The sequence below is a fragment of the Pseudorca crassidens genome, chromosome X (assembly GCF_039906515.1).
Source record: "Pseudorca crassidens isolate mPseCra1 chromosome X, mPseCra1.hap1, whole genome shotgun sequence".
Taxonomy (NCBI): Eukaryota; Metazoa; Chordata; class Mammalia; order Artiodactyla; family Delphinidae; genus Pseudorca; species Pseudorca crassidens.
In genome coordinates, this window is record NC_090317.1 from 20,100,350 (window position 1) to 20,111,507 (window position 11,158).

At 40.7% G+C, this 11,158-nt stretch overlaps 1 protein-coding gene across 1 annotated transcript; it reads left to right on the forward strand.

Moving 5' to 3' along the window:
* The first annotated feature begins 2,206 nt into the window (after positions 1 to 2,206).
* LOC137216802 (olfactory receptor 10A5-like) lies at positions 2,207 to 3,142 on the forward strand. The gene is given in 1 exon segment (XM_067722858.1): positions 2,207 to 3,142. A coding segment is annotated over 1 exon segment (936 nt).
* Positions 3,143 to 11,158: the final 8,016 nt, after the last annotated feature.

The following is an 11,158-nucleotide window of genomic DNA, read 5'->3' on the forward strand; positions in this document are numbered from 1 at the left end:
ATAGCTGGCTACTCCATATTCATCAGATCTCAGCTTAAATATGACTTCTTCTTCAGAGAGATCTTCCCTGACCATTTTGCCAAAACAAGGTCACCTCTCCCCATACTGTTTTTTATATTAAGACCCTGTATTTTATATTAATACCCACATAGAATTGATCACAATACTAGTTTTACAGTTATTTTTGAGACCACTTCCGCTAGTAGGATGTAAGCTCTGGAAACATTGAGACCATGACTTTCCTGTTCATAATTTTATCTCCAGTGCCTACCTAGCCCAATATATGACACATAGTAGGTGTCCAAAACTACGTGGTGAGTGAATAGATGACTGAACGAAAGAATGAATAGAATTCTGAGTTGAAACTTCTCTTTTACGATATCATTACTCTGTCTTCACTGCAAGAAAAGAGAGGATGGGCAAGGATTTAGGGAAGCTGGTGTGCCTTTGAATTTGGAGACACCAAGGAGCACACCTGTAAACCAAAAAGGGAAAATCAAGTTTATTCATTGTTAATTAATGAGACTTGGGATTGAATGATAAAAATCTAATGATGTTAATTTTGGTTCTCAATGCTGGCTGCCAGTCTCTGAAGACAAGGTAAAATGGTAAGTAATAGGACACTGCAGCTTAATCCCACAATTAGGAAGCAGCTATCACCCCCAGGGACAACTCTAGTTACTGACTGATTTTCCTTACACACTGTAATTACATTCAGTACCACCTTAGGCTCCCTAAGTGTCCTGGATACCCCCATTATAGGTGGACCTTCCTTTACACAAGCCCTGTGTATTAACAACCCATATCGGTACAAAGGATAAATTATGGAGAAATTCTTTCATGTCACAGAAGCATTCTTAACAAGAGTCCTTTGAATAGCCAGTTCTCCGACTGGATTTAAAATAGGACTTCATTTACAAAAATATGACTTAACTGTAATCCTTTAGGGACACATTGTCATTACCCCAAGCAAAGCAGCAAAGATGGCTTTTATTCCCTGGCCTCAGATTGAGCCTTCAGCCTACAACACCAACTGAACCAAGCCGCTAACTGTGGCCTCACACTTACCCCTAATTTAGGCCACAGCACAGATTGATTGTTAATCCTATCACACAGCTCAGGCACTAAGACCAGACAACCATTTAACAACTCTGGGTCTTTGAGCTGGGGGGGTGGGGGTGTGCTTGTGGGGATGGAGGAACTGCGTCCATGACTCACTGTTAACCCATCCCCGCTGCTGGAAAAAAAAATAACTCTAAATGCACATCGTACTGCTTGTGAGTCAGGAATGTCATTTTCATTTATGAAGGATGGAACATAATTTTTCTCTAACATTTCAAGTGAATAACTTTACATACATTTTCCCCCCAATTTCCATAGGAATTTGATGCCATGGAAGCAGTCAGCTCCATGTCCCCAGAGCCTGGCAGAAACTCTTATTTTTCTTACACATACTTTAAGATCAGTAGTTCTGAATTCCCCTCCTCCCTCCAATTACGTTCCTGGTGAAACCCACCCTGACTGAGGGGTTCGGGGGGAGATAGGGTGGTGTGAATTCTAATTCTATTTTATCATTTTGGACTCACATTTCCATTGAGTCTTAAAAGCTGAGTTTCAGAAGTTCAGAGAAGCTTCCGCACCATGTCCCCATTAAGAGGTGTTTGCCTCCCACTGTGAGCGGGCTTCCCTGGTGGCGCAGTGGTTGAGAGTCCGCCTGCCGATGCGGGGGACGCGAGTTCGTGCCCCAGTCCGGGAAGATCCCACGTTCCGCGGAGCGGCTGGGCCCGTGAGCCATGGCTGCTGAGCCTGCGCGTCCGGAGCCTGTGCTCCGCAACGGGAGAGGCCACAGCAGTGAGAGGCCCGCGTACCACACACACAAAAAAAAGAGGTGTTTGCCTCCCACTGTGAGAATCCCAAAGGTAGATTCATCACAGGTTATGTCAAGAAAAAGAGTGGAAAACAGCAAAGGAGACACCCTCTCTGTTAACTCTCCAAGGCATAGCTTCTGATTTCACTATAACTATTAGGTAAATACACCTAGTAGAACAAAACAGAAAATTTATTCCAGAAGAGAAAAGACAGGGTCTTTGAGTTTTATAATATATGGCATATCTGGTACTGTTGCCCCCCTCCAGTAGCATGGCTCTTTTTCTAACTGGCTATATTTCTCTCCTTTCCTCAGGTATAATGCGTGAATGTCACAGCTATGGGTAATCTGACCATTCTCAATGAATTTCTCCTCCTGGGATTTGGGAGTCTCCATGGGTTACAGTTTTTTCTTTGGGGGATATTTCTGGGAATCTATGTAGTGACCTTGCTGGGGAAGGTCCTTATCCTTATAGTCATTTCCCTTGATTGCAGCATCCAAACCCCCATGTACTTCTTTCTGTCCAATTTCTCCTTTAAGATCTGGTACACTACCTCCATTGCCCCTAAGACGCTGCAGACCCTTCTCTTAGGTCCCCAGGTGATTTCCTTTGTAGGATGTGTGGTCCAGTTTTACTTCTTCGGTTCCATGGCAGTAGTTGAGCACTTTCTTCTGGCAGCCATGTCTTATGACCGCTAATTTGCTATCTGCAGCCTCCTCCAGTATCCATCCCTCATGAACCTCTACACATGTATCCTGCTTGCAGGTGGGTCTTGGCTGGGTGAGTTCCTAACCCCTGTGGTCACTGTTACCATGACTTTCCAGCTGCCCTTCTGTCCAGCCTATAAGTCTGACCATTTATTCTGTGACCTGACCCCTGTGCTGTAGCTGGTCTGTTCTGATACTGAGACAGTGGAGGAAATCACTTTCCTACTGGCCTCCTTTGTCACTATGGTGCCCTCCCTACTCACTGTAGCCTCCTATATCCACATTGTTGCTGCTGTCTTCAGGATTCCATCAGCTGCAGGAAAGCAATGGGCTTTCTCCACCTGCTCTTCCCACCTCATATTGGTCACTCTGTACTATGGAACACTGGAAACAGTGTATGCCATTCCCACAGCAACCCAGGCTGTTGCCCTGAACAAGATCTTCTCCCTGTTCTATACTGTGGTCACTCCCATGGTCAACCCCACCGTGTATAGCTTGAGAAACAAGGATGTTAAAAAGGCAGTGAGGAGGCTTATGAGTCAGTGGGTATATGCTAAAAGGACCTAATGGCCCTCACCATCCACAGGGAGTCTCTTTTCTCAGAGCAGCCTGGGCTTCTGTGAAGGAAGCCAGGCACTAGGCTTTGTACTTGGGGGCTCAGACCACTGCTGCTCCCTCCTTCCAGAGAAATAGCCAACAGAGCAGGGACCACCCCTGAGGTCCTATAGCCTAAAGCCCTTGGGAATACCAGGTTAATCCTTGCATGGTAAAATTAAGTTTGCCAGACGAGTGACTCCCTCAGGCTATTCTACCAAGCCTTTTAGGGGAACATTCTAAAGACCCAAATTTGTTTGACACAAAAGTCTATCTCTCTGTCTTTGTCTCTTTCTCTGTCTCTCTCTTTCTGTATGTGTGGTATAGAAATACCTGTTGGTGTTAAGGTTTTTGGTTTCATTATGTGCACGTGCCCAGTGTGCCCATGTGTACACACACACACACACCCCTACATACACACGCAGTCACCATACCCTTCCCATACAAACTTAGGTGCCCTTCACTGTGCCTCTCCTCAGGGTTCATGCACATTCACCTCACCTTCTGTGGTTTCTTAGATCATCTGCCTCTCCACTGATCAGAACAATCTCTAAAATCCTAGAGAAGCTATTGACTGTTCTACTCACTTGAAAAGGTAGTTAATCAAGACCCTTGAAGACTGGAATAACATCATCCTTATTACTCTTAATGTCCCCTAGCATGGTGCTCTGCACAGATGCAAAATAATTATTTGTTGACTGAATGATTCAATGACTTACCAAAGCAATGGAGGTTTGGTGGATGAAGAGAGTAAAATAAGTCACTTTCTTTCTGCCTACACTGGCCTCTCCTCCTATTTCCTCCTCGTGGTCATAGACACCCCCATCTCCCTCCACAGGCAGCTCTCACTGAGCACCACAGCCTTGCTCCTTGCCATGTCCCCTCATCCACCCTCCCCACAGTGGCAGATGTATCTTCCTAAAACCCCAAACTGACCCTATTATTTCCCTGTTTATCACTCTCCATGATTCTCCAGTGCCACTGGGATGGAATCAGAGATCCTCAGCCTGACTTGTGGCTACCTCTTGACCTCACCCCTCACCAATCTCCTTCTCCCCCTTTGTGCTCTAGCCACACCAAACTTCTCAAATAGAGTTGGAAACTCCTTAAAGGGAAGATCATATGCTCACCATGTCTCTTCAACAGTATCTAGATCCAGAGTGGGACAAAAAGTAGTTGCTCAAATAAGACGTCTTCAATCGAACTGTAATGGGACTCTCACCTTCCTTTCCTCTTTGTTTCCATTTATTGGCTTCTGGCCTATGAAGCAGCTTTGACTTGAGGAAAAGGTAATCTGGACTGACTGTCAGTGATGTGTGTGTGTGTGTGTGTGTGTGTGTGTGTGTGTGTGTTACCTCATTTCACCTGCCTACCCTCCAGGTGGGCACCATCAGGAGCACAGATAGACTCCCTCCCCCCAAAAAACCTCCTCCTACAATATGAGTCAAAGAATGCCAAGCAGTTTGGGAAACACTTTCCCAGCTGGTTCTTCCTACTCCCTTCCTGATCACCCACAGAGTTCCCTCTTGTATAGGGTCTAATTGTCTCTAATCTAGCTTTAACTTCTTGTAATTACCCTCAATTAGGAAATAGAGCCTGCAGAACACACTCCTTGTGGTTAAGACATGAATCCAGTGCAGAAGTGTAATTACTTTTCAGCCTCTCAGGGGTTCTGCCTAGCCTTCTGTGCAGATGCACAGAGTGGAAATGCTTCATCTGCTCTAGGCATACATGTTTTTCTTTTTTTCTTGAACCCAGGTTTTTGATATAGGTTGAGGGTTTCGTTTAGTGCACTGGCCATTGGGAATTTGTTTTTAATTTACTGGTTATAGGTCAACTGAGCTTAGAAACCTTCAACTACTTCCCATTGCCCTTAATAAAGTCCAAATGCCCCATGGAAGTAATCAACATTATCTGTCAACACCCAAGGACTCCTGTAGCCCATCTAGAGCCTGGTCATGGCCAAAAAACGATATACCACTTGTCTCAATCTCCAGTCTCATCTTTTGTTGCTTGTTTGCTCTCTGAACTCCTTTCCTTCCTGGATGTCTTTAAGTTCTTCAAACCTGTTTGCCTCCTCATAACTTTCACACATGCTGTTCTTTCTCCCCTTCCTTACTCCACTTTTCACCTGGCTCATTCTTTGGGTTCCACCCAGTCTCTTTATCATATGCTCTTAGAGCACCCTAGCTTTTTCACTTTTTCATTATAAATTTCTCACAACTGCATTTGAATATTCTGCATGATATAATATAGATACAGATATATATCCTCTACCTGGATTATAAACTTCACAAAGGCAGGATCTGTGTCTGTTTTGTTTGAACACTACATCCCTAGTACCCACAGAGCTTAACAAGGAATAATTGTTCAATAGATACTTGCTAATAAAAGAATACAAAAGAGCCATCTAAAGTTACTTCATTTATTTGATAAAGCATTATGTTGCTTTCACTCAAGATACAGTTATTTAATCTTTTTGTGGCCCAGTTAGTTTCACTCTGTTCCCAAGACCACAGTGTACCTCCCTATTCCCTGCCAATCATCACACAAATGTGTATAATTCCGCTGAGGGAACTGGAGGAGGGTGTATGGCTCAGGACAGCTCATCCCTACTGGTGAGAAATATGTCAAAGTGCATGTCCTGCTCACAGTGGTAGTACAGCTTCCCTACTGAACACAAAAGGCAACATTTTTTTTGATTATGGTGCTTTGGTTGATACACTGCTTCCACAGTGTGAATAGCCTTTCTCTATTCAGTGAAACATTATGTTAATGATTGGACAGAGTAATTAATAGCAGATCAGATTACATTTTCATGTCTCTGTACAAGCCAAAGAGTAATTATCCTCATTAACCTGATCGGTACAAACTGTCATACTAGATTAGAAGAGGTCCAGCTTCAGTTTATACCTTAATCCTCACTGTTTTGGCCAGATGGCTTGCTGGTACCTCAGTGGCTGCTCAGGAAAGAGGGAGAAGAAATCTGGAATGGGCAAGTCAGGGGCAAGAAAAAACAACATGAGCTTCAGTCTTGCCCTAAAGGAAGCTTGCCTACAGCACCTGCCTCAACACTAGGAACCCATCCACATTAGCTTTTCTATACAAGGGGGTTAGGCTAGGATGTGGGGAAGGCTGCATGACTCTCACGGCAATGACACTAATTGTGAAAGGTTATAATTGTGCTCCAGAGCATTATATTTGGAAGTAGAACACCAGAGAAAGGACCTAGAGATGGATTTAAGTACCTTAAGAGTAGAGGACTGCCAAGAGATAGACAAGTATCAAGAACCCAGGCAAACGAACTGGGGTTCAGAGTGGGATTGAAAGCTTAAGAATAGAGGCAAACAATATTTAGGGCATTCCACTGTTTCTAAACTTTAACCCATTATCTGTTTCTTCAGTTTCTCAAGCTCTATAGATTCTTCAAGTTTAACTTCTATGTCCATCTTCATCTGTAGTGCAAGATCATTCGCAGCATAAATATGAATGAAGACACAAGCGAAATGTGGGGACATGGTGTCTGGTATCACTACTCTTCTAGCTGCTCAAGATTAGGGTTTAATAAAGCTGATATAAAACAGTGTTTCACAGTACTAGTAACGTAATAGGAGGGATTATGTGAAAAACACATCAGAATTTTTATATCCAAATGAGAGTTATCCCCTTCACAATAAAAATTAATTTAAAAAAAGAAGAAAAATAAGTTGAATTCTTTTTTGTTTTGTTTTGTTTTTATTAATTTTTATTGGAGTATAGCTGCTTTACTATGTTGTGTTAGTTTCTGCTGTACAGAAAAGTGAATCAGCTATACATATACATATATCCCCTCTTTTTTGTATTTCCTTCCCACTTAGGTCACCACAGAGCATTGAGTAGAGCTCCCTGTGCTACACAGTAGGTTCTCATTAGTTATCTATTTTATACATAGTATCAATAGTGTATATATGTCAATCCCAGTCTCCCAATTCATCACTCCCCCCTTCCCCCATGGTATCCATATGTTTTTTCTCTAGTCTGGGTCTCTATTTCTGCTTTGCAAATCATTTATACCATTTTTCTATATTCCACATATATGTGCTAATATACGATATTTGTTTTCCTCTTTCTGACTTACTTCAATCTGTGTGACAGTCTCTAGGTCCATTAACGTCTCTGCAAATGACCCAATTTCATTCCTTTTTATGGCTGAGTAATATTCCATTGTACATATGTACCACATCTTCTTTATCCATTCCTCTGTTGATGGGCATTTAGGTTGCTTCCATGACCTGGCTATTGTAAATAGTGCTGCATGGAACATTGGGGTGCATGTGTCTTTTTGAATTATGGTTTTCTCTGAGTATATGCCCAGGAGTGGGATTGCTGTGTCATATGGTAATTCTATTTTTAGTTTTTTAAGGAACCTCCATACTGTTCTCCATAGTGGCTGTATCAATTTACATTCCCACCAATGGTGCAAGAGGGTTCCCTTTTCTCCACACCCTCTCCAGCATTTATTGTTTGTAGATTTTTTGATGATGGTCATTCTGACCGGTGTGAGGTGATACCTCATTGTAGTTTTGATTTGCATTTTTCTAATAATTAGTGATGTTGAACATTTTTTCATGGGTTTGTTGGCCATCTGTATGTCTTCTTTGGAGAAATGTCTATTTAGGTCTTCTGCCAATTTTTGGATTGGGTTGGGTTTTTTTTTTGATATTGAGCTGCATGAGCTCTTTGTATATTTTGGAAATTAATCTCCTGTCAGTTGCTTCATTTGCAAATATTTTCTCCCATTCTGAGGGTTGTCTTTTTATCTTGTTTATGGTTTCCTTTGCTGTGCAAAAGATTTTAAGTTGAATTAGGTCCCATTTGTTTATTTTTATTTTTATTTTCATTACTCTAAGAGGTGGGTCAAAGAAGATCTTGTTGAAATTTATGTCAAAGAGTGTTCTGCCTAGGTTTTCCTCTAAGAGTTTTATAGTGTCTGGCCTTACATTTAGGTCTTTAATCCATTTTGAGGGTTTTTTGTGTATGGTGTTAGGGAGTGTTCTAATTTCATTCTTTTACATGTAGCTGTCCAGTTTTCTCAGCACCACTTATTGAAGAGGCTGTCTTTTCTCCATTGTATATTCTGGCTTCCTTTGTCACAGATTAGGTGACCATATGTGCGTGAGTATATCTCTGGGCTTTCTATCCTGTTCCATTGATCTTTATTTCTGTTTTTGTGCAAGTACCATACTGTCTTCATTACTGTAGATTTGTAATATAGTCTGAAGTCAGGGAGCCTAATTCCTCCAGCTCCATTTGTCTTTCTCAAGATTATTTTGGCTATTCAGGGTCTTTTGTGTTTCCCTACCAATTGTAAAAATTTTGCTCTAATTCTGTGAAAAATGCCACTGGTAATTTGATATAGATTGAACTGAATCTGTAGATTGCTTTGGGTAGTATAGTCATTTTCACAATATTGATTCTTTTAATCCATGAATATGGTATATCTCTCCATCTGTTTGTGTCATCTTTGATTTCTTTCAAGAGTGTCTTATAGTTTTCTGCATACAGGTCTTTTGCCTCCTTAGGTAGGTTTATCCTTAGGTATGTTATTTTTTTTGTTGCAGTGATAAATGGGATTGTTTTCTTAATTTCTCTTTCTGATCTTTCATTTTTAGTGTATAGGAATGTGAGAGATTTCTGTGTATTAAGTTTGTATCCTGCAACTTTACTAAATTCATTGATTAGCTCTTGTAGTTTTCTGGTGGCATCTTTAGGGTTTTCTTTGTATAGTATCATGTCATCTGCAAACAGTGACAGTTTTACTTCTTTTCCAATTTGTATTCCTTTTATTTCTTTTTCTTCTATGACTGCCATGGCTAGGACTTCCAAAATTATGTTGAATAATAGTAGCGAGAGTGCACACCTTTGTCTTGTTCCTGATCTTACAGGAAATGCTTTCAGTTTTTCACCATTGAGAGTGATGTTGGCTGTGGGTTTGTCATCTATGGCCTTTATTATGATGAGCACAGGTTCCTCCTATGCTCACTTTCTAGAGAGTTTTTATCGTAAATGAGTCTTGAAAAAACTATAGCAAAGATCAAGGAAACTAAAAGCTGGTTCTTTGAGAAGATAAACAAATTTGATAAAACTTTAGCCAGACTCATCAAGAAAAATAGGGAGAGCACTCAGATCAATAAAATTAGAAATAAAAAAGGAGAAGTTACAACTGACACTGCAGAAATATGAAGGATCATAAGAGACTACCACAAGCAACTCTATGCCAATAAAATGGACAATCTGGAAAAAATGGACAAATTCTTAGAAAAGTACAACCTTCCAAGACTGAACCAGGAAGAAATTGAAAATATGAACAGACCAATCACAAGTAATGGAATTGAAAATGTGATTAAAAGTCTTCCAACAAACAGAAGTCCAGGACCAGATGGCTTCACAGACAAATTCTATCAAACGTTTAGAGAAGAGCTAACTCCTATCTTAACCAAACTCTTCCAAAAAATTGCAGAGGGAGGAACACTTCCAAACTCATTCTACGAGGCCACCATCACCGTGATACAAAAACCAGACAAAGATATCACACACAAAAAAGAAAATTACAGGCCAATATCACTGATGAACATAGATGCAAAAATCCTCAACAAAATACTAGTAAATTGAATCCAACAACACGTGAAAAGGATCATACACCATGGTCAAGTGGGATTTATCCCAGGGATGCAAGGATTCTTCAATATATGCAAATTAATCAATGTGACACACCATATTAACAAATTGAAGAATAAAAATACCATATGATCATCTCAATAGATAAGTTGAATTCTTTAACTATTATTCTTAAAGTTATGAGCCATTAAATGTTGTCCAGTCTCATGGGTCCAATCAGAGATGGCCAGGACTTAAAGATCAGATAGGCCATCAGGGATTACATTAGCTCTAAAAAGGGCCTAAGTATTATGAAACAAATTTAAGGAGGTGACCAAAATATCAGGGAGACATGGAAGTGGCAATAGTAGAGGTCAACACAAGAAATAGGCAGAAGGAATACAGGAGTCCCAAGAGCAGATAGAAGTGTAGTATTAAAGTAAGAATTAGAAAGGCCTGAAGAGAGGCAAATCAGTACCCTACTCTTAGGGGAAATGTATTATCAATTGTGGAACCAAATAAGAGATTTGGATTCTAGAGGAAGTTATAGGAAATTAAGCAAGACCCCAATAAATTTATGGGGTGAAAAAGTCAGAGTAAGACTGAATTTCTAATATTTCCTCTGTGCAAAACTAAAATTGTTCCAAGAGCTTAGGACAGAGCTAAACTCACAGGGATTTTCAAATGCTCTTAGGCACAACCAAAATTGTAAAACTTGTCAACCACAGCACTGTTGTAGTGAAGAAGCCAGTCACATAATTCTAGTAGTACTTTAGAATGACTATCCTATTAGCCTGACTGCCTGCCTTTGAGAACTGAATTCTACATGGACAATATAATCATTGTTAGCAGAATAGCATCATCATTGGCAGAATACTTATCCTCATGTTTAGTTGGATCCTGTACCCTTTTGGGGTCTCTGGCATGCTGAATTTGCCTCTGAGGTTTCTAGCACTTTTACTCCTTGGATATACTAGAAAAGCCATCCTCCACCCTGGTTACTATTCTGCTTGAGAACACCTTGCTTTGTCCAACTTCCCTTGAAAGTTCAAAACAAATGTCAAGTCCTTCCTGTTTTCATTCATCACTCAAAATGCACTGATATCTTTTCAAAAACTTCCTTGTGTTTAGTGTTTCTTCCAGAACAAGTTAGCTTCTTCAGCCAAATTGGATTCCTAGCCATCATTCTTATAATTGCAAGGCACTAAGACATTTAACAAAGCAAATCTTTGACCTTTTCAATATTTCCATTGGGGTCATTTCGATGACTAGATGATCAATTCGTACATCAGCATGGACATCTTTCCTGAACCAATTCTTGCTCTTGATTCTATTCATCCCCTCACGAGTATC